The sequence below is a fragment of the Poecilia latipinna genome, unplaced genomic scaffold, assembly GCF_001443285.1.
Source record: "Poecilia latipinna isolate Pla-1442-1.1 unplaced genomic scaffold, P_latipinna-1.0 Scaffold1186, whole genome shotgun sequence".
NCBI classification, from domain to species: Eukaryota; Metazoa; Chordata; class Actinopteri; order Cyprinodontiformes; family Poeciliidae; genus Poecilia; species Poecilia latipinna.
Window position 1 is genome coordinate 147155 of NW_015113802.1, and position 24380 is coordinate 171534.

General features: G+C 37.7%; 1 protein-coding gene across 2 annotated transcripts; it reads right to left on the bottom strand.

Annotated features, from left to right (window-relative positions):
• Positions 1–582: 582 nt before the first annotated feature.
• Positions 583–24311, bottom strand: mtbp (MDM2 binding protein). 2 transcript variants are annotated; one of them, XM_015053556.1, is made up of 23 exons: positions 23646–24311; positions 22939–23022; positions 22786–22859; positions 22471–22610; positions 22194–22252; positions 21389–21533; positions 20937–21051; positions 17113–17223; positions 14982–15076; positions 14486–14552; positions 14178–14295; positions 13526–13702; positions 10415–10528; positions 8743–8898; positions 6403–6496; positions 6150–6308; positions 5518–5613; positions 5151–5414; positions 4892–5046; positions 4631–4743; positions 2142–2255; positions 1294–1359; positions 583–1214 (listed from the first exon to the last, which is right to left on the bottom strand). In XM_015053556.1, the coding sequence occupies exons 1-23, from the start codon at positions 23710–23712 to the stop codon at positions 1170–1172; spliced, it is 2628 nt and encodes an 875-aa protein (XP_014909042.1). In that variant the 5' UTR covers positions 23713–24311; the 3' UTR covers positions 583–1169. The 2 variants fall into 2 exon arrangements, with proteins under 2 accessions (XP_014909042.1, XP_014909041.1); XM_015053555.1 differs by having other exon boundaries at positions 5518–5616.
• Between the last annotated feature and the right edge of the window lie 69 nt (positions 24312–24380).

Sequence of the window (24380 nt, forward strand, 5' to 3'; positions counted from 1 at the left end):
CGACGCAATAACTTTAGTTCAGACAAACCCTTGCTCTTTCAGATAAGCTCTGACTAACGTTTAGTAAAATATGAACTTCTCGACACCTGCTCTGTAAAATAATAAAAGGCTATTGCAAAGTAACAACGTAGTAATATGTTTAGTGCTTGTAGTTAAGATTTAACGTGTTATGCAATATAACTTTGTTTCTAGATTTTATTACAAACTTTGTAAACCTGAGTCCACAAGAGACCGTCACCACTGATGTCTCTTCAGTGTCTACGGTCAATAATCAAAGTATTCATGTCCTTTAAACTTGTTCACTTTTGTCATGTTAAAATCAAAAACCTCTATTTCTTTGGAAGCATAACTGTATTTTGTATTACTAAAATAGGAAATTACAAAGATCAAGAATCACAAAAAAACAACTATTTATATATATATATATATATATATATGGTATAGGTTTGAAAATTGCTGTATTGATGTAATATTTTGTTCCTTGCAGATGTGATGTAATCCCAACAGAAACAGGAGAGATATGACCCGAGATGCTCAAGACTTTGTTTATGCTGTCAAAATAAATAACGTCCTTATTGGGTTGAACGTTTTCAGATCTGGTCATTTAATATAATAGAAAATGCACTTCTTAAATATAACACGCCCTAATATCTTTGTCACACAGCCATACCTCCTTTCCCACAATATAACAAAATGTGCACTAAAGATAAAATACATTTATTGCGTTGAAAAAAAAAAAAAAAAGAAATATATGCAAACAAAATTACTGGTGTGTTTAGGAGCAAAGTTAATTTAAGACTAAAACAACAGGAAACAACAAACCAATGTGCATCCCCCTCACCGCCAGCCAGGCTGGCCTCTTAGCAGGGTGGCTCTGCTTTGTTTTATTTTTGATTTTTTTCGGCTTGAGAGTATATCAGTAGGTTTAAACACAAAAGTATACAAGTTTAAAATGGGTTTTCTTTGAAAAGTTTTTTGGAAAGCAAAAAAAGGCAAGAAAATCAAATAAAAGGATTAAGTTAATTAAATGAGCTTAATCTAAAACCAATCAAAAGTTTAAAACATCAATCACTTTCACGACTGTGTTGAAATGTAAGAAAAGCTGCTCACTGAGGCGAAACCTCAGCGAACATCAATTAAAACGTCTTTGCGGCGCTCATTATTGATGATCACCTCCCTTTCTTTGAGCTTTTCTCCAACACCCAGTCAACAACCTACAAAACAGAGACAGCAAACAAGTCAGCGGGATGGGAATTGTGAAAAGAAAACCAAACCGGTGGACGATGGCGTTACCTGTTTGACGTTGCTGCTGGCTGCTTTCTTCATTTCTTCATGCAGACCCCGAGACGTCTTCAGATCCTGGGAAGATACAAACATATTAAAAGAGGAAACATTTATTGAAGGTAATGTTATTCTAGCTCAGTCTAAGCCTAAAGTAAAGGCCAGCGATTTCAAAACCACACAGCTTGATGATGAACATTATTTAAATTTTTTAGGAATGTCATCATAAACATTAGTAGTCACATAATCCTTTCATTTTCAAACCTTAAGATGTCAGCGTTAGCCACCAAAGACGGATAGTTTTAGAAAAATGTGCTTTTGTTACACCTGGGTCCTTTTAAAAACTGCAAAAGAAATGTTAGATAACATATTTGTTCCAATTTTTCTTTTCTTTTTTTTTTTATTGAATGTCATATTCTAACTTCAGTTTTCACCGTACCAACTTCGTAGCCCATCAAAAGTCAGTTTTAGGGTTAAAAGTCTCTCGTTTTTTGATGTGGAAAAAAAAACAAAAAAACATTTCATTTCTTCTGTAACATACACACAAATCACAATTTTTGAGGAGTGTGCAATCCAGCTCTGGGAGAGTTTTTTTCTTTTGCACAAATGCACTGATAAGAACCTGGGAGGTCCTTGAATTTCCAAAAAAAAACATTTATTTTCATATATTTTGATTTTTTTTAAAACATTGTATTACTTTAATAAGAAGGTAATAAGAAACTGCAAGCAAAAAGACAGAAGAAAAATTAATTAAAAAAAAATAAAAAATAAAAAATCTGAAACGAGCATTGAAACTACAGAGCCAGACAAGATAAATAAAAGGTTAACAACGGCAAGGTGAGGGCATTAATGAGACAAACCTTGAGATAGAACTTGGAGATATCAAACAGTCTTTTGCTGCAGGCCTCAAAGCACTCATGCTCGACAGCGATCCCATGGTGTTTGAGCGTTTTAGCTACAATCTCCTGCAGCATCTGAGGAGGAGCACACAGTTTTGTATTAGTACATCTGTGGGAACATAAAAAGTAGTTCTGTTTATCCCCCAACCACCTAATGCAGGTTCAGTTCACAGAGACTAATTTTAGCATAGTTTTCCTTTTAAAAACAGTGAAAGTCAAAGTGTCTTTACTGTTGGGGGGAGGAGAGGGGGGGGGGGTTGACGTTCTTACATAATTACTCGCCTTCTACATTCACAGAGAGAGCTTGCAGGTACAAACATGGAAATATTTCACTGGCAGTGGCCTGACAGGGAAAAAAAAACAAAAAACACATTCCTGAAATAAATGGATCCGCCTTTAATCTTGTCACAGCGACGGTTCTGAGGAAGCGCCATAAATTATTGTGAGAAATCATCAGTGCTTCTCAGTCTCTGGAGGAGTGGGAAGGCAGCGTTTAATCTCTGTCCTGAATAAAGAGAGCGATCATTGTTTCTGAATAGAGCCAACTGTTCTCCTCTTCACTCGGGTTCGGACGTTAAGCGAGTTTGCATAGTAATCGGAAATCAAAACGAGTGAAGGTCGGGAGGCGGAGCGCGCGCCGAATGTTGGGCCTGTGACTCCACACCGAGTCCTGTGTGGATTTCTGAGTGTGAATCCCATGGATGAGGGGCGAAACTCTGTGTGTGGCTGTGGAGGCAGGGAGTAGGTGATAGTAAAGTTTTTTTCTTTAAAAAGTGAATAAGCCGCAGCATTACAATGCAACCCACACAGTCAATGTGAATAGTGCAGAATATAAAATATTTATTTTTGCTGGAGCCATTGCATGGCTCTCATCTGTAGCAGACAGACAGACGGTGGGTTTGATTGTGTATCCATCTGCCACTAGAACTGGTGGTGGTTGGGTGGGGGTGGAATATTCAGCTGTTTACAGAGTTTGTAAAAAAAAAAAAAAAAAAAGGAATCATGGAAATACTGTGGAGATTTTAACGTTGAAAGACTCAAGATAGAAACAATAAAAAAATTCAAGATATCAAGCTGCAGGCTCAGCTTCTGCATGGCAGCAAGCATCAGCTGTTTAAAAGTTCATAAAGGAACAGTATGCATTACTTATGTCATCTAATACAGTTCAATAATTTAAAAGATTCACATGGCGTGAATAAATATATAGATGTGAGCAGTATTTAGAAGAACGTATAAAAGCCCATCTTTCATAGTGAGCATCTGTTGTTTTGACAACAATGAGAGAAAAATGAAAAGCAGTAATTGAGAGTTTTAATGAGCATCAATCCAAAAGTTGTATAAACACACCAGGTTTTTTTTTTCCCTTTTACTTTTGAGATGTTTTCGTCACAAAGGACATTTGTCAGTATATAGATTTTTTTTCTATTAAATGGCAGACTGGCATTGTATTTTTCTTTTTGTTAAAAAATATTATGTTTGCTTTGAGAGAAAAGAAGTGTCTCTCTGTTTCAGTGTGGCCAATAATTTTCCCCGCTACTTTGGTAGAAAACACTTGTGAAAGTAAAGATATCGCTCTGAGATGTTTGTCCTTTTTCTACAGTTTATATATAATTATCAAAGGCATGATTGGCACATTAAAAATATATATAACATTTTCTTTCTACAAGGGTCAATAGTTAAACTGCATTCAACAATTTTTAAAAACAAGAAAAGGTAGAAATTTACTGAGGATTTATTTTAATCTACACATAGAAAAATACACATTGATGCATACACCCCTATGAATAAATGTCCATTAGAAGGATGAAGAGAAATTTCAAGCTTTTTATAGCCTAGCATAATTGAATTTGTGAAGCTCATATAAAGTAGTTAGTCTCCTTGGACTGCCTGGGCTTTGAAACACAGGAACAACCATGTTTCAAACATGGAACACAAATAGTCTCCCTGAGATTAAAAGAAACTAATTAGGATGAATAATCTGGCAACGAAGAGCAAGGCTCAAATCTGAAAAATGGAAAACACTGGAACACTGGTGTCCTTCTGCACAGTGAAATAGGTTTTAAATCTACATGGAGTAAGAACCAGTCCTGTACGAAGTGTGCTTGGAGTACTGAAGGTCAAGCTTTCAAAGCTAAGAAAATTGTACCAGTTGTCAAACATAGTGGTGGGAGCATCATGCTGTGGGGCAGCTTTGTTGCTACTTGTACATTAAACAATGTAGAATAAGGGGAAGCACAACTTCACCCGAGAAGCTAATGAATTAACTTGGACACAGCTGGATAAAGATCCTGAATGAAATCAGAAGTGATTTTGTAAAGTATAAAGTGTTGACAACAAAAAGAAAATCAGTATAACTTCCAAATTAAGGATTAAGACAAATGTTGGTAAAGGAACGCTGCCATGTTGCACAAAGGCAAACTAACCAGCATAGCGCGGCATGCATCACTCACCCTGTTGTGTTTCTGGGAGCGAGACTCTTTGGACGGTTTGTCCTCTGCTTGTCCCTGAACGACCTTCTGCTGCTGGGGTTTCGGCCTCTCTGGACATGGCAGAGTCGCTAAGCCTGCAGAGTTAGAATGGAAGCGTTAACGTGAAGGCATAAAAGCTACTTCCACTCTGAAACAGCAAAACAAATTTAAGAGAAGAGTTGTGACACAGCGGGGTCCCTCGTTTCTTTCAACTCTTTTCCGCTCCAAATGTTCTTGTCCTACCTGACGGGCGTCTTGTTGCTGAGGAGAGGTTCGTACAGGAGGAGGCGGACTGGGATCTGCTTGCTTGTTGCCGTAGAGACCTGATGGCGGGATGTGTGCCGCTGCTGCCGCTGCTCTGCGAACACAGCGAGTCGCTGCTCTCCGACTTCACCAGCCTTGATGAACACAGAGAGGAACAAACCTTAAATGATGATGTACTTCTCCTTAGTTTTACTAAATCAACTCGCATTCCTCACAAGAGGAACATAAAGCATCAAACCTTTTGCGAGGATAACCTCCAGCTACGTCAGTGTCCCAGGACCTGCGTTTCAGCTGCAGTACTTCGTTGTTCTGCAGGGTCTCTCCATCGGGAACACTTCCTGGTTCTGACATGACAGCAGGTGAGGGGGCGGGGCTGAGGGCAAAGGGGAGAGCAAAGGGCTCCTTGGAGCAGGTCGTCTGGGTCTCGTAGCGAATCAGACGGGACTGGAGGCGCACAAAAGCCTGGTCTCTGTCCAGGGATCGCTGCTTATCCAGACAGAATCTATGCAAACAGAGACAGCCTGGTCTAAATCGGAGCCTCATCACGTTTAATCCTTTAGAAGTTGCTGTCATGAAAGAGCAATGAGGGCTTTATAGAAACTGACTCTATGCCATGGTAATGAGCTGAAGAGGCGACGCTGAAGGGCATCCTGCTGATTGTCCTGGGAGAGAGGTCTGGTGACAACTGGAACATGTTATTACTGTTGGGAAAGAGAAGAGAGGGAGCAGCAGACATAGAGCGAGAGAGACACAAGAGTAGGCAGAAAATCAAAAGACCTTCATAATATTTTGATTAAATTCAATATTCACAAATAATGATGACGCTCTGCCCACCAAAACTCGCTAAAGACCCTGTGAGTAGCGTGGCAAACATTTGTATTCAATCCATTTTAATCCTGTACTACCAACTACCTTCAGCAGTCAAGTGGGTGAACCTGTTGACTGGGAAACGTTTTCTCTGCTACCCTTGTGGAATTGAAAGAAAATAATAAGTTCTGTTCTTTTCTTTGTCCCAGGACCTGAATAAACACCAAGTGGGTGGTAATTATGTGAGAACAGTCTTCAAAAACACAAAATAAATTTTCTCAAATGTAAAAACAAACAAAAAAAATCTTTTTCCATATGAATATCTCAGACAGCTGATGTTAAAGCTTCACTCTTGGTGTTCAACTTAGAGATGCTTTGCACCAAGTCAGGGGGAAAAAAACCCATCACAAACAGAACCCCTAGAACCTACCCTCTGCTTATAGCCAGCGGTTGTAACTCCCCTGTGGGCAAGCCATCAGATGTGAAGTGCTTCAGAAGTTCTTTGGCATCTAGTAAAGCAGATGAGCCCCTCTGGCTGTCTTTAGGGCCCAGGAGGCTTTCAGTGGAGCCGGGGCCCAGCAGACCAAGCCTAAGAGACATACAAATATAAGAATGATGAATACCTTTATTCTAAGAATTAAAAGCCGGCTCTGGAGGAAACCGACTGGGAAAACCTTGCTCACCTCTTCCTCTGCCGTTTTCTCTGCAGGTTTTCTATATTGTGAAGGACGGTTCTCTCAGGCCAATCAGATGGTTGTTGGGAGACAGTCTGTAACTCTGGAATAAAAATAATACAGTTTAGAGCTGGATTTAAAAACTAGACAAAACAAGTCTTAGGTTTTGGCTCGTCTTCCAACCCGAGCTTCAATTGTTTGCAGCCTTTAAAAGCTTTTCCTTCGATCTGCCTCCACTGGACGTCCAGAGCTTTCGGTGTGTTATCTCGTAAGCTAACTCTGCTTCAAACTTCTCCACACTTGTCTGCTGTGTTTCTTAGTCTTCTTGAAGCTCTAATGTTCTCTAATAAACCTCTGAGGCCTTTCCAGAACAGATGAATTTACAGAGAACAGATGATTTCTGAAGACAATGGAAAGGTCAAAATATAAATGGACACCACACACATGATTCAAATACCCTGGGAAACCTTATATAACTTTCTTTTAGCTTTACAATAATTGGTTATTTTGATTCCATCTATCATATATAACCTCAGTAAAAAAGTTTACTGTTCCACTATGATAAACTGTATGCCGCGGCTCCGCGCTTGGCTTCATTTTAACCTCCATAAACCAAAACCTCAGGTGTTCTCTTGGTAAGTCATTCTGCTCTCACCCCAAACGTTCGAGCGAACAGAAGCGCATGACTAGAGAGAGGAGAAGCGAGGAATATCTATCATTTTTTTAGATGCATATGCAGGGGGAAAAAAAATTCACAGCTCCTTACAAGGAACAAAAGTCCTGCTGTCATAAAGAATCAGCAAGACATCATGCAGGCATGTGGCATTATATACTGCTCAAAAAAATAAAGGGAACATTTCACTTTAATTTTGTGTGTGGCTCCAAATCCAGGCCTCCATTGGTTAATAAATTTGATTTCCATTGATGATTTTTGTGTGATTTTGTTGTCAGCACATTCAACTTTGTACAGAACAAAGTATTCAATGAGAATATTTCATTCATTCAGATCTAGGATGTGTTATTTGAGTGTTCCCTTTATTTTTTTGAGCAGTGTATATTAGAGGTGAAGAGAAACCCACAGATCATGAAAGCAGTTTTAAGGAGCAAAAGCTGGTGCATGATAAGCAGACAGAGCTACGGTGCCGTAAGCTGCATAATGTAAGCAACTGTAAGAGCTGCGTGATGGATTACAAGAGTTATCTGAACTTTCCCCTGATACATGTCAACACACAGAGCTTCTGGCAGAATGGGAGTCTGAAGGAATGAACACGAGCTAAATATTACCAACTCTGCACATTTCCTTGCGTTTGGACAAGAGGAGCATAGCTAACGGTAAACGGGACAGGCAGTCGACGCTGCTGACAAAACGGCTGGAATGAACATCGCATGCACAGCGATGGCCTGAGGGAGAAAAGTGTTTTCTGCGTGAAGAGATGACGCTTTGCCCTAAAAGTTTATCAACCCACACCTCCTTTGAACGGAGGTGAAAAGGGATTTACAGGTAAATAAACAGAGTTGCCCCGTAGACATGCTGTCAGCAGCTCATCAACGAATTTCCTATTTTTTTTTTTTTTTTTTTTTTTGCTAGTGCTACTTTTGTGTAATGTTCGGGAGCACTGTATTTATGCAAGTGGCACAAAATACAGAATATACAATACACAATAATGCGCACTTTATGGGAGGTAATAAATCAAGTAACTGCTCAGCTGCGACAATTTCTATTAATGTTACTGCACATGCTGAGCTAAAGCCTCAACCTCCAAGCAAAGATGATTAAACTATGAAAATAATGATGGACAATAAAGTGAAAACTCATTTCCAACTGATATTAAAGCATTTATGACATGAAAGCTGCTTGACATCTGGGTCTACAAGCCCTAAAGTTAGAACTGCTGCTACCTTCGCCACACACATTTAGCTTTAATTCCTTTCAATACGGTTCATTTGCAAATCATAAGCTACTGCTTTCTGAAATGGTCACCCAATGAGGCTACATGTTGTGAAGACTGATGTGCTAAACAATGAGCAGCCACAAGTAATGCATCTTTTTCTAGCAAGCAGTGGGTTGAACTTTCTGTTTTCTAGTGGAAAAAAGCAAACTGAAGAAACTGAATTCGAAAGAAGGCGATAAATCTTATTCGGAGAAGAATAGCTTTCATTGAATGTTATCATAAAACATTTCTTTGTTAAACTGGAAAAACTGTTGAAGGCAATCAGACAAAATGAAAAACAGCATTTAAAACACAGCGAGATAAAAAGAGAGAGAGAGAGAAAATATGTGCAGGTTTGAATTCTGTGTCAAAGCAAAATGCTGAGCTGCCTTGTTTGTGGGATTTTCTTGCTTCATACCTGTACGTTCTGCAGGCTGCTCATTTGTCAGACATTTTTCAGCGGTTGGAAGAATGGAGTCAAACATCTTGAGGTACTGCTCCCTGGCAAGATTCAATAAGGCCTTCAAGTCATTGACGGGCACCGAACACGAAGCTGACGTTTCTCCTTTCTGCCCTGGTTACAAATAAACAGAGGCAGGATTTTGTTTTGGCAACATGTTAGATTGTGTTCATGACAAGCAGCCACCTGAAAATGGTTGCTACCAACTTCTGGCTAGTGAAGACATCAAAGCTGAGAGAGCTAATAATATGTCGCACTAACAGTCACAGTGTTTGGTGTGAAAATAGTTACTGGACGAAGAAGGTAAAGTTAGTCATTTTCAATAGCAGTGAACTGTTTAAAAATTCAATCATAAAAAGTAAAAATGCATTCAGGCTCTTACTTTCAAAAAATGAGAGTTCAGAAAGGTTGAATGCGTTACAGAATAGTTGATCCGTTTTGTCCTTTCAAACTAACTTCTACAGTACAAGTTAAATTAGGAAATATTGGTAGACGTGTGGAAATCTGACAAAAAAAAAAAAAAAAAAGATCAGGGTCTACCTTCTCTGGTAATGCTAATTATGATCACAGATAATATAACATTCTAAAAATGGTTTATGATATCCACATAGTAATAATCTATGGATGCACAAATAAACTGGCCCTGATTTCCAAAATATTTGGTGATCGGCCGATACTTACTTGTGAAAACAATCTTATCTACGTCCGCAAAGGTCTGAAAATCAGCAATCCCCCCACTGTTGCTAATTTAGGGACTTTGGAATTACATTTAGTGACTTTTCAGACAAAAACAATGTATCCGCCAAAATTGGAATCGGTAGCTCAGGCTTTTTAAAAGGCCAATCACAAATCAGTCAATGGGCAGAAAACTGCAGTGGGTGCACTCCTAATATAATCTCCTTCTTTGTTGTAGCATAAAAGTAAAACCCTTCTCTCACACAGTGTGACATAGCCTTTGTTCCTATCAGGCTAGAAAAATCATTTCAATTCTATTAATAAAAGTTTTGTCGAAGAAAACGTAATCACCTGGTATAAGCTTGCTAAAGCATAAAAAGAAAAAAAAAATCTGACCAATACAACCACATTAAAGAGGAAGGTCTTTAAAAACAGTAAGGTTTGGACTGTATTTTAATCAAACAATCTATTTGGTTCTATTAAGTTGCACAGTCCACAACGTAGGCTGTTTTGCGATTTTTGAAGTTTCACGGTTAACAGAGAGCTGGTGAAACATAACGAGAATGATAAATGAAGCTCTAGAAACACACAAGCCTCAGCTGGTACAGTGACCACACACACGCTGCAGAGACACGCCCAAGAGCACAAAAGGGCTCATCAATCATTGGGAGCACACTTAACTCACACACTTCACAATAATCAAAAGAACTTCCCAGGAAACTGCTGAACTTCTGCAGCTGGCCCACATGCTATTTTACTGTTTGATGCCATGTCTAAAGAAATAAAAGTGTAGTAATCTCTCAGAAAGTTACACTCTGCTCAGGGCTGTTTTAAAATTTTATACAACAGTTTTACACAAAATACCACCCAACGATCACGATGTCTTGTAATCGTAACTGCATAAAACACATTTTCAGTTTTTCCTTCTTAATTTATCATCTTCTGTTTCACTTACTAAGATATTCTTTGAGAACCAGCACCTGAACCTGGGCCACCTTTCTTTCCCTCCTCAGTAGAGAATCTCCTTGGAAACACAACAAAGGATGGAGGAAGTTGCTGTCGGCCTCTCCTGATCAAAAGAGAGGAAATTAAAGAAAAAGGGATGAAATAACAGATGCAACTACAGATTACTCTTTTCATTGTTAACATAATTAAAAAGGCGGATTATATTTTGTTAGATGTCTGGATTTATGTCTTCGACAGTATGTAAAGGTGTATTTCATTTGTGTTGGACGAGTTGACCTGATACTGAAAAAACACAATCTTGTCAGATGAGGAAATGTTTAATGCCATACAGACAAGAATTAAGGATAAATTAGGCGTAGCATTATGACCCCTGCTCAGTAGTAACTTAAGGCTCCACCTGAAGGTGTGATATTCCGTCTGACAGGATTTTAGTGGCAGATCTTTCACGTTTCGAGGTCTGGCCTCTGTGGATTGGTCCAAGATACTCATTTGATTGGATTTAAGTCTGATGAATTTGGAGGTCAATGTCACACTTCAAACTTGTGATTGCACTGGTTCTACTTTCAAAATCAGGGAGATGTTTTAAAATAATTGAGCCCAGAAGCAATTGGACACTAAAAATGTAATTTAAATTCCTATGGAGCCTGTTGTTCTGGCCATTTCAGTGCTTAGCCACGTTGCACTCCAGGTGGTTGGTTTAACTTTTACATTTGAGTTTTAATGTGGGAACAAAGAGGCCAAATTATACGCCGTTTGGGGTCATTATGTCAAATGGATAAAAAAATATATAGCAGATATTAACAGATACCAGGAAAGCTGAACCTGTAAATGGTAAATCGGCCACAAGTCATTGGAAAAATGGAGCGGTGACTGAAGTGACTTAAGAGTCAGCTTATCCAAACAACAAAATACTTCTTTAATATAAAGGGCACCTTCTGTGGCTTCACTTTGCATTTTAAAGCTTTTTAACTACAAAAGACAGTGTCTTCAAGGTTGCATAAAATGTTAGCAACAGCACCAACTCACTAGAGGACACCTCACAGCAGGGCTGAAATCTCATGTAAAGCCAAAGAGAAAGATGAGAAACTTTCAGCCAAAGGACTTTCTTACATGTCCACTTCTCTAGATACTTATAGCCAAACTCAGCCATCCATCCACAACAACTCCATTTCTCGTAAGCGTCACTCTTCTACTTCTCACTCCCACAAATTCTCACTGAATAATTCTTATTTACCCCTTTTTAATATTATACTGTCAAAATGACAAAAATAATAACAGACAAGCACGACTAACTTGTGCTTTGAGAGACAAGAGGAGGAGAAAGGAGACAGAAAAATGGGGACATGTGGGTTTAATAAAGTGAATCTGTGGAGTCCAACAGTATTAGAGTTCAGTTTACTGCAATATAGGCAAGAGGGTGAGCACAACCGCCACCTTCTGCAACCATGGCGCTTCCACTTTAATAAAGGTTAGGAGTTTGGAACAACAACGCATTAAAACAAATGACTACCTGATATTTATTCATCTGCAAACATTGATAAAATACTCATTATATATGAGGACAGGGCAACTCTTCAGTACAGGAAATTGATGGCTCAATTTTAAATGTTTCTTTTTTTTTTTTTTTTTTTTAGAATCAGAAGATGCTGATAGTCAGATTCAAATTTAAAATTAATTTTATTCAACCAAGAAGTAGAGAGGCTGACATCTATAAAGAAGATTTGAAGTTCCGGGTAAGTGAAGAAAACATATTTATTGGTTTTTCTCAATAATCAGTGGCAAAATCTTTATTTTTATTACAGCTATTAAACCCTTCTTCTAATTGCATGACTCAGCAAGTAGACTGGCCATATATTTTCACCATCACCGTAATCTTTATTCTCTGAATCATGCAATATGTTTTTGTTTACAGGAAATGCTAAAGGTAGCTAATTTCTCACTCGGTAAACATGTTGACTTTAATTTGAAATAAAATTAAAATCCTGTTTAACTGCAGGGCTGTTTGACACAGACTGGTCTCTCTCACACAGAATCATGATAATTATGATCCATCATGACAAAAAGGCTCCTTAATGCTCCCGTATAGTTACAACAAAAGCAACATTTCAAGTAATAGAAAGAAATATATATCCTGAAATATCAAAACATTGAGACGGTAAAATAAGTTTAAATGAGCTTGTAAAACTGGGACATGCTTGATTTGTTCACTTAATCCTCTGGAAGCCTATTAAGGGAAAACCATAGATTTTAATGGCCTAAGCCATTAAATAGCAAAACAATGAAAAGATATATGTACTGTAATTATAATACAGCAATAAACAAAAAGTACAATAACAACAGGTAGAGATCATAACGACACTTTAGACCAGCCAGATTAATAGTTAAAAATTCAAAGAGAGACAAAGGAGTTATTACATCAATTTATAGCACTGTTGCAAGATATTTCATGTTTGGTGAATGATAAAAAAAACAAAAACAAAAAGAAAAAAAAAAAAAACGGCTTCTTCCTGCTCTGAACAAAGGGTTTTTTTTGTTATTTTGGGGGCTTTTTGAGAATTTTTTTTGCAATAAACCTTTCATTGTTAAGACAGCAATGATTTTTAATCTGTAAAACAGAAAAAAATTTCATTATTCAGCCACAAGATATTCGACTGGTGCATCTCAACTTAGTTTTTATAGAAGGGTGCTGAGTGAGAACATAATGTGCTGCATTTAGAGAGTAGCTTCTGTACAACTGTTCAAGTGGTGGATGTGAATGGATGAATGAGAAATATGCGGGGAAGGTCTTAGTGGAATCAAGGATTAAAATGAAACACATTTTCATTTGAATGAGACTTGGTCAAGACTCATTCAAAGACTTGACCAACAAACCATCTGCTCAACTAATGAATTCAAATGATTTACAACCGCTCTGAAACAAATAAGGTGCATTTACAAAATAGGTTATTAGACCCGTCTGCACAGCCAATCTAACCCACCAGGACACAGTTTGTTTCCTGGGCACAAAGTCTCAGTGCATGAAATAAAAACAGATACAAAGGTCAAGATTTCAGTAAATATTCCTGACACAAAAACACGACAGTCTTATCATATAAAATACCTGATGAAATAGGCTTCTCCCTTAGCAAGCTGGAGAGGGTTGCCATGGCAGCAGCTCCGTTAAGCTGACTGTGTGAATGGATCAACCTGACCCTGCAGGTACCAGAGCCGACATCGTCCGCTCCCTGGACCAGCAGGAAGTAGACTGCACTTTCACCTTTCACCTCAACATCGGGCACTGCAGGACAAGATGATATATAGAGAGTCAAAGTATAGATAAAAAAAAAACAACAACAGAAATGTTTCATTTTTCTTCTTGGTTCAGTTTGTTTCACACAGCAATGCCTGCTTTGGAGGAGCTCGTTTTCAGTTCTTGAATAGGTCATTTCAACTTTTGTACTCTTAATAATAAATCACTTTATTTGAGGATCTAAGCACACAAAATACATCATCCATGTTCAATTTACTGTATGAATGTAAATGTACTCAAGGTGAAGGTAATCATTTATTTCATGCCTTTCTCTGTTTTTTCGATGTGCCCAGCGTTTTTGTTTTATTTTCCATAATAATTCTTTATATCACCCTCGCAGGCTTCATTCCTAACAAAGTACCTCAATAATTCAGTGCAGATGCAGTTGATTTCAGAAGTTGACAGGCCACATCTCAGGGGCTGCAAGTAATTTATTTCACAGCTTAAAAATGCAAAATCATACCAAGAAAGGACTTTGGTGTGCGGGATAAACACTCTTTCCAGCGCTGGGAGCTTAGCTGACTGGCTGGAGGCTGGGTGATGGGTGTAATCGTACAGGATAGGCTGAACAAAGCTCCAACCTGGGAGAAAGACCAAATAAACATGAGATCGCCCAAAAAGCCTCAGTCCTTTAAATAGCATGAAAAACGTGTCTCCTCGATTTAATCCTGCTATTCACAAAAGGTTTGTGAAAGACTTGACTGGATTTAATTAAGTTACAAGGTTGAATATTAAAATATTTGAAAAGATGTAAACAGCACAGATGAGTACCTTTCCACGGAGAGTGCTCAGCTGGTCCAAGAGAAGCTTAGCTCTCACCGACTTCCCAGAAAGGCCTCTTTTTATTTGTCGTAAAGGAACAACGCAAAATACAGGCAACAGAAAACAGACCTACTCAGATGTAACTGTGATTTATTTTAACAAGAGGCATTTAATATGAATAGCATTTGACTTGTTCTTCAATAACCCTGTTGTATTTTTTTAATTGCAACTATCCCAAAGCACAACACGGATGAAAAAATTTTTTTTCTTTTTTTTTAATGTGTTTCAGTTCAAGCTTATTTTTTTAAATGACTACCACAGTGTATTATAATTAAGTAATTATTGTATTTGGCTCTGATTACTTTTATCTTTTTGCCTCATTAGGAGAGCATAGTATTTTTTTAGTCTTGATGTGTGAAATTGCATGGGGAAATTAAATATTATCAATTTTCCTTTTATTCTTAAACACACACGTGCACATAGGCAGATGCATTAGGAAGGATACAACTCAAAGTGAGTGTTGGACATCAGAAAGGTGGGCAGTTCTGACAGATCAACCACCTGAACCAGGTCTAAAACTGGAGCATAATAATGGAAGACCTGCAGAACCAAAGCAGATAGAGGATGAGTGAGAGCAAAATATGTAAAGAAAAAAATCCACATACAAGAAAGTGTTTTAAAAATAAAGTATCCACATCTAAAATATCAGATAAATAAAACCACAGCAGATAGTACGCAGAGCAGTGGCAAGGTATGTGCATTCAATTCAGTCCAATTCAACTTGCCAAGGCCTCGTACCTTCAGCTGTGCCTCAATCCACCCTGAACCTCCAGCAGGAGGCGGGTCCACAGGACAAATCATCATGAGCTCAGTTATAGAAAATGGAAGCAAAAACACTTCTTCCCCCAGCACAGCTAGCAAACCTGTATGCGAGTGCTTGTGTGCAGGTTATTTTAAAAGTCATTTTCCCAGTGGTGCTGAGGTATGATTGTTGTCATCGCTCTTTTATTTTTGTTTTCATGCCAAAACAATCTTTGCCATCTGTTTCTCTGTACAGGAGTCTGATGAGATCACAGACATATGCTTTCTGTTTTACTCCCTGTGGACAAGTAAATAAGCTGCACACACAACAAACGCCGAGACACATCTAAACTTTGGAGCCATTTTAAAAATTAGGACAGAGACACACAGACATGCTATCGCAACAGGGAACCAACAAAATAAACAGGCATGTACAAATTAATACTTGCAAAATTTCCCTAAATAACACTCACACAGAAGTAATGTTTAGTTATTGATGGTCTAATTAATAAAACAGAAAGATCACCTTGCAATGCCCATTAAAAAAAAGCCAAACATTACTTTTGAGTTCCTTGGGAAAAGTCCCGTTTAATAAGTACCAACAATTAAACAGAGTAATCTTTATAGTAAGGCCATTACTGCACTGTACCAGGCATAGTAATGCAATTGTTGCAAAACACATTGTGATACAAAAGCAAACTGTGCAAACAAAGCTCTTTATGAGTGCATATTGTCCACAGACAAACATTGGGAACATAACGGTCATAAACTACAGCAGTAATGGTTCTGCTTAATGAGTTTGACCAAGTCTCTGCAGACACAGTTCATGTCTAAAACGGTGGCTGCTGCCGTGGCAAATTGAAACGTGGATAAGTGTTGAACTTTAATGAGAAGCAAAAATGTTTATGTATTTCTCTGCTTTCTAACAACTACCACAAACAACTGCTTTTCACGTTAGGACTGGACATTGCACGGATCTGGCATTTATCTATGGCAAAGGTAACTCTGTCAATATTTGGTAACTGTTAGAATATTATGGCAAGTGCAGCACAATGATGTTTTTTTTTTCTTTTTCATAAATAAATAATACTAGCTGGATTCAGCCTCAGTGTTTCAACCATGAGAAATCACCATAATCACTTAAATTAACATTTTAAATGCAAGAAAATTATTATTTACTCGCTTTTAATATTCAAAACAAAAATACAGGTCGGAAAAAATGTCAAAAGCAGAAAACCTGACAGAGTGAACAAAGGTGATGAAGAAAAAGTTCCCTCTTCAGACCCCATGAACAACAGAACTGAATGTATATAATAAAAATGTAATTTTCTAGCTGAATGGTCATGAGGAAGAAATGAGGTCAGCACTTTTTTTTTTTTTTTTGTTTGATAAAATCGATTTGCTTCAATTGCCTGAATGTTACAGGTTCCGCGATGCGATTAAAGGCCAGCAAGAAAGTGACCATTTTGACCTCATCTCCTTGCAGCCATCAGAAACCATTAGGAGAGAAGAGTGCATAGTCTCCATTCTACTAAACACCTGGGAGGTAAGACGAGGCCAAATGGGGTTCCTAGGAACAGACAGAACAAGAATTCAATCGCTCTGCTCCTCCATTTAGCCAAAACCTTCCCCAGGCTTCAGATTAACACACAAGGACAGAAGCAACAACAAAGACTCCATGGTATTAAAATGTATTCACGAAAACAAAGCTCAAAGTAAGTTCAGGACTTAATGCATTTTTAATCTAAAGCAAAAAAAAAATAAAAATAAAAAATAAAAAAATCATCAGTGTTAAAAAGGTCAGGGACAGAAAAAATTGGTTTTGAGAGACTTGCCTCAGAGTTTACTTTGTGATCCGTGGTGGGAGCCTGGAAGAGAACCGAGTCTGATATCCGACGCGCAGGAGAGCGCAGGGAAAAGCCATCAAAGCGAAGTTCTGATGCATACTGAGGCAAACACACACGGGAAGGAAGAAAATATTAAATCACTAACAAGCTCTCTTAGCAAGCACAGCGGCCGCTAGTAATTAATTGCTGTTCTACACAAACCACATGAACGCAATCCTTTATTGTTACTGACTTTCCTCTAAATTGTCTTTTTTAGCAAGTGCTTGCTACGCAGCATTTGCTGGGAAAAAAAAAAGCCATGTTATGCAACTACCACATGGCAGTTTGTTACAGATACCAACACCGGTTCATACAGAAACACGAGCTGCAGCACAAGGCACTGAGGCAGTGTTGTTCCTTTTGAAATGAGCTTTCTTTAGAGACTTCTTCTGTGTTCTCCTCTCTCTCCAACTGTGTACCTTTTAGCAAGTGGCAGCTGGAGCCCACTTACTTCTGAAGGCAGCGACTCAGAAAAGGTCACTCCAGTGAAGGAGAAGCAGGATGCTTGCCTCAGCAGAGGCAAAAAAAAAAAAAAATCCTCTCCTGCATGCAATGGAGTAACCAGCACCATGGGATATGGATGAATCATATATAGCAATTTAAACCCTGACAAGTGAGCGGTACTGCTGATATTACAATACTGTCCAAAATCCTGGTAACCATCAGCGATGTTACACTGACTGACACTAGTTCATGGACATTTTTGAAAGACAATCTGAGTGGACACTAAAGACTCAAAAGGTGACCCTTCAGCCTCCAAGGCACATATTTCATAATTTCTTAAGGTTTCGATAGTAAACAAGCCCTTTCCACAGAGACCCATTCCCCACAACAAGCTGGGGTAAAAGAACATCAGAGTGCCAGGCGCTCCAGATCACTCTCAGATGTTTATTTACCCAGTCCCTGACTTCTCAAAGTCTTTATGGCTGTAAATATTCCCTATCAACAGTAGAGTCAAAATGTGATCCTTGCCATTTTGTAGATGAATTGCGTACCATGAATCAGTGGCGGATTCACTTGTCACATTTTCCCATCAAATCCTGGTTCATGAAACTCAAGAGTCCTCAAGTGCATTAAAAAATCCTTTAAGGAAAATTGGACTGAGTAAACTTAAAAAAAAAAAAAAAAAAAAGTTCAGAGTTTCATTATACACAGTGCACATTTCTTTGTTTAAAATTTAACAAGTGAGGACCATTATTTAACTCCAAGGACCAAGAACACTGCCAAGCATTTCAGATCTGTGACTTATTATGTAACTATCACGAGGCTGTTGGAGGTGTTAAAAGAAACCTTGAGCTCTCTTCTCTCAGAAGGTTGTGCTATGGCCTTCAGAAACTAAAAAGTCCTCTTACAATAACAGAGCAATGCTTTAAAAAATAAAAATAAAAAATCAAGCTACATGACAGTAAATTTCAGAGAAACACCATTCGGTATGTTGTCCGAATGAAGTTCAGACAAAATACCACAGGAGAAATGAATACTCCAGCGCCTGCAACCTCATAGATCAGTGAGTTAATAAGGAAACAGTCATGATGCCAGTGTAGACTTTGAAATAATAAGAAAATGTAATTTTTACTTAATCTTCAAACACTTGAAAGTTACATAGTTCTTAATAGGGGTGCATTGATTCATCGACACCAATTTCCTTAATTTTGGAAGATTGGTGATCGGCAGATTGTGAAACAGCTCTTATCCTCTGATCTCATCAACCTCAGGAAAGCCATAAAAAAAAAAAATCAACCATTGTCCCCTGCTGTCCCCTTAGAGAGGTTTGACTGATAGACCGGCCCACCAGGTCATGTCTGCAGTCAACAATAGTCACCAACCCCCATTGCCAACTTGACGACTTTCTTGCTTTATTTAGCGACATTTCAGACAAAAAAAATGTGTCTATTAGTTAACCTGCAATCAGCAAACCCCTAGTTCTTAAAGCATGTAGATTAGGGGTTTTACCATAAACACGAAAAATGTTTTGATATACAAACATTTTAGTGTGCAAGTGAACCTGGAGGGGACAGGTGCAATCCTCTTGACACAGAGTTTGGTTGCATGTCTGCTGTTGTAAAAAATTCACACAGCATTTGAGGCTGGTTAAATGCTCCAGGCAGTTGGTGGCTATATGCTTTATCTCTTCTGCTAAAAAAACATTTCATTTATGCTGTAAATTTTTTATACAGTAGATTAAAAATAAAAAACAAAGAGCAAAAAAAAAAAAAAAGAAAAAAAACTTGAGCTACAAGTCCTAAAGACACAGCTTGCAGACAAAAACAGCTCCTAAACATTTTGTGCCTCAATGAAGCATAAATGTCCGTTCCCCTAAGCTTTGTTTAGCGTGATCCTCAGTGAGTAATTCTGCTAGGCTGCATTGGCCCGGGCCAGGCAGTCAGTGCTGCCAGCATAGAGTTGGCAACACTAAGATATTTCCCATGACCTACCGATGACCTGCAGTGATTGCTCCATTCATTCAACAGCAGTAAAAGACCACTGCCCTCCCTCCACCCACCCAAGGAAGAGACAAAAAAGTGTAAAACTTTACTCTCCAGGCTGGTCTGACGACATGAATAATTTGATATTAAAGGATACATCAACAAAAATGGAGGCATAATTCAAGCCTAGAAACTGGAATTCATATAGAGAGAGACGCAATTTAATTAAGACTAGACGTAACAACCTATATGTTTACAGTGCAAATTTCTTACAAATTCCACATTTAAAATAAATTCAATCTCATACAAATATTAGCAGAAATATCCATCTGTGTTGCATTTTCGATTACGTTAAATAGCTTCTTGCTGAAGTTAAAATTTATTTTAAAAACTGAAACTTTTAGGTGTGACAAAAGAGAAGAAACATTTGAAAAAATCTTTTACCATAGTGTAGATTCTCTTCTCTGTTAGAACCAATGCAAAAACCGCCCAACCAATCCTTGCAGTCTATAATTAATTACTCAATTACTCATGACTTCCCGATGCCTGGACCGTTAAAACCACACTCACATTGAGCATAGTTTACAACAAAAGATGACATTTTCTAGTAAACTAAGACCAAGAAATCTTTGAGCTTGTATTTTCTTCAGGCTTATGAAAATAACTTATGGATTTGTTGTTTCTTGTTCTCTTTAGTGTGCTTTTTGGTGCACATGTTTTTCAAAGAGTCCATATATTCCTGTGTGTGAAAAACTACCAACATAAAATTGCCGAGATGTGCAAACATCATCCAAAAGAACCCCCCTCTTCCTCTTCTTTCATGAGACGTCCCTTTTGGGTACCACCACCAGAGGTCTGAATGTCTACCACCCACTCTACTGTTCATCATAGTTATGTTGTTTTGGCCAAAACACAGTAAAGTTCCCTTAAATCCCAAAAACAAGAAAAACATGAGATACATTATTTACAAAGACATTTCTTTACTGTTTAACGTTATTAATATTCTTCTATGGGAGGAAAAGGTTTTGTTATGCACTGTGTATGTGTTTGCATCCATATTATTTCACTATTGCTGATTTATTTTTGGAAGACCTCTAAATGAAATGATTATGAAGTATTAGTAGTTAGTCAACAGTCATTAAAAGTTGAAAACAGACAAAAAGAAGTGACAATTATATAGAAACAACTGTTTTCTTTTGAGACTATTTAAAAATGAACCAGGAGGTCAGGTTTTCTCTTAAGTTCTGTTTCTTCTTTAAATCATTAATTTCAGTCATCTCTACATATTCCTCCCAAAAATACATGGTTGTTTTCTGACAAACTGGATAGAAAAATCCCAGTCCTCACCTTCTTTTCTCTGATAACCAGGCCTCCTCTCCACAGTTCCCTGTAGTTGATGCAGTTGAACAGTTTAGCAGGCTCCAGTAGTTGTGCACTCAGAGAGGATGCTACCTTTTCCCACCTGGAAGAAAGGAAGCAAAGCTTCCTCATTAAGTTGAGTTTTATATCTCAAAACCTGATTCAGGTTGTTTTTTTGAAGGTTTGAATTGGCATTTTGTCAACGAGCTCATATTTATACATATACTGAACATACTTTAGATGTAACAATTGACTAAGCTTGCTCATTTTTACTCATCTAACTCCCCCTAGTGGTGAATCTGAGACACAATTTATTTGCAAGAAACCGATTTGTAAATCAACATTTTTGTAGACATAAATTTGCACATTCTGTACTGGTCTAATGTCTTTGTCACTTAGAATGAATAATCTTATGTTTTGTGTAATTGCTGCCTTCTCACCCACTAATGTTCTGTGTGACAATGTTGATCTTTGCAGCCTGCCAGCAGGCCATGTGTTTCAGGGCTCCCAGCAGAGGCAGCAGGTCTTTAGCTGAAGGGGACGGCTCAGCTGAGGCCAGCAGCAGAACATCCAGCAAGGCTTTTCCTAAGAAAGAGTTAAATGACAGTCAAAAAGATGTGTCTTCTTTTCAGAACTCTGTAATAACTTTTATTACAAAGTAATATAATAACTGTAAAATAAAAAAAAACCCACAGACTGAAGCAGACCCTAGCCCTGAAAACCAAGGTAGCCATTCTTGGTGGCATGAATCTTGGATCTTGTTCTTATTTTTAGTCATATCAATATCCATAGGTGGAGATCAGAGCATAGACAGACCAGTAAACTGATAGCTTAGCATTTTAGCTCAGTTTTACATTCACGATAGACCAGAGGAGCACCCGCATTACTTCAAAAGAAACTGCAATTTTTCAAACCTCTTTCAAGTCCAAATGTTTGAGCCTAATTACTATAACAACGGCTGTATGACTACAACTTGAAGAGGGAGGTTTAGATTCCTCGTGATTGGCAGCTTTTAGATATATATATATATATATATATATATATATATATATATATATATATATATATATATATATACATGCATGTGTGCATGCACATATGCATATGTGTGCATACATACACATATGCATGTGTATGTACGCATATGCATACATACATATTGTAATGATATAGAAACTCTAAACAATAGCGTGAAAAAAGAAAAATCAAAAACACAGGGAGGAGGACTGCTGCGTTCTGAATTACCTGGAGGAGGCAGCTTATCCGTCAGCTGATGAAGTCCGTCTGCAGCCTCTTCTAACAGCCTGCTCGACAAGGATAAATTACTTTATACTTACTGTGCTCTTTTATATTTTTTGAAAAATACACAAAATTTACCTTAAGATCATTTTGTCTAGGGTAAAAGTTAGGGCAATGATATAATCATAGGTACAAGTTTAATACACAGATTTGTTTTATGACTGAGTTCTAAATGTAAACTCAAGGAGAAGGTACAAGTACAAAAAACAAAATCAGCCCTTACTCTGCCAGAGGTGGCAGGTCATCTGCTGCCTCCTGGTTACTAAGAGAGGTCAGACATTCTTCGGGGGTAGTAAGGCTCTCTTCCTCAGAGTCTGTTCTCTGATGGTTTGTTCCCAACTCTTCCCAATCAGAGCTGCAAAACTAAAAAAATGGGTTAGAGATTTAAAGATGAAACTCATCTTTGAAAGCTTGAGTCAAACATCTAAATCACAAAATAAACGTGCATTAACTTTGTGATTCATTCCCTAGTTAAACACCAGAATGGTAATTTGAAAAATATCACCAAAATTGTTTTTGACTGTTCTGATTTTCTCACTTGTGTCGCTCCTCGGCACACCTGTACAGCAAAGTACCACCGTGCAGTAGCTGGGCTGCCACTAAGGGAACAAGCTGAGGAAACAAGAGAGATTGTGGTGTAAACACAGTACATGTGTAAAGTAATCTCAGTCACATTTATCAGTTGTTTTACCTGGAAACTCAGAAATCCCTTTTGCTGACTCCTGAGCTGAAATCTCCAAGAGTCTTTTATAGATATCATTTAATGGCTCCAGACCTAGAAACAGTCACAAAACGCCGTCAAGTTCTTAAAACTATAATGTTGGTTTATTTGACACAGTCCTGCTTAAATAAATATACTTATCTTAGTAGCACAGAGCAAATTATTAATTATTAAAATATTGTGTCGTGTATTGTAAACTTAGCTAAAGTAAAAACACATTTCTGATATTTAGATGCAGAAAAACAATGTTTCACTAGACTAAAGATTTTTTTTTTTGTTTACTTCTTAATTAAAAAGTTCAAGTTGAAGAGCACATTCCTTCCCATCACTACTCTTCTTGTAACAGAAATGTCATATAAAAAAGCAGCTAGATAAGTGACTTGTAAAAAAAACTTCTTACACTTTGTTTTAAATAGCTGGATTTATTACTATTATCACAGATCGACGATTCACGTCTTAATTTACACTACTACACCTTGAAACTACTTCACAATCATAAAATACTGGACCAAACATGATAATCAGTTGAAATCCAACCACAGATTTTCTGCGTCACAGTGTTAATGAAAACCTACAGACGTTGGTTGATGAAATGCATAAACACCTGGTTAACTAAACAAGGTTCAACAGCTCTGACTTTATAGAAGTGTATAAGTCTGTAAGAAACTAAGACTTACACTTATGATCGCCAGTCAAGTGGTCATCACCTTGGCTAAAGGATAGAACCAAAACGTAGCGGTCCATGTCCAAGTTTAAAACTCTAGCTTCTTTGCTGTGTTAGCAAACTTTCCCGCAATGTCAAATTTCCCACCAGTTCTTCTTCTTCGGTTAGAAATTACGTCAAAATAGCAAATTATCCTCCTGCGCCCTCTATCGGTCAGTGTGCGTCAGTGTAGGTCGGGGGAATAGTTCAAAACTCTTCATTTTGTGCATACAAAAGCAAGCAAGTATTCCTAATAGTGAATGAATATTAATGTGTATGAAATGTTGATTTATTGTATTAAAGTTTTATTGCAAACTGTAGTATACCTTTTCTAACCTGTTATACATACAATGTATAAAAAGACTATTTTAATTCTCTCCATTAAATAAAACCAAATATTTGCAGTTCTACCAGGAATACTACTTGTTTATTTACAATTCACTAAATGCAGGAATAGCATTATTTCAAAGCTATATAAGCTTTCGATCAGTTAGTCTGAGTTACATGGAGGCACACCTGGGGATGTATTTTAAGGTAACACCTCAAACATGAGTTACGCTAGTGTAGAAACATGAAATCTGTTTATAAATTTACTTTGTACAACATATGTCTCAAACAAATGCAATGATGTACTGCAATTATTTTCACGAGTTCCTTTTCTATGAGTGAAAAAAAAAGAAGGAAAATGAACAGTCCTGACAATGAAAAT

Bases quoted from the DNA above. Each gene is read 5' to 3' on its own strand.
- mtbp (XM_015053555.1), bottom strand. From the start codon at position 23,712: ATGGACCGCTACGTTTTGGTTCTATCCTTTAGCCAAGGTGATGACCAC. The intron at 14,296-14,485 runs GTACTCATCTGT...TCTTTCTCCCAG, and splicing joins TGAGCACTCTCCGTGGAAAG to GTTGGAGCTTTGTTCAGCCT. The intron at 6,309-6,402 runs GTGAGCAAGGTT...TATGTCTCTTAG, and splicing joins AGAAAACGGCAGAGGAAGAG to GCTTGGTCTGCTGGGCCCCG.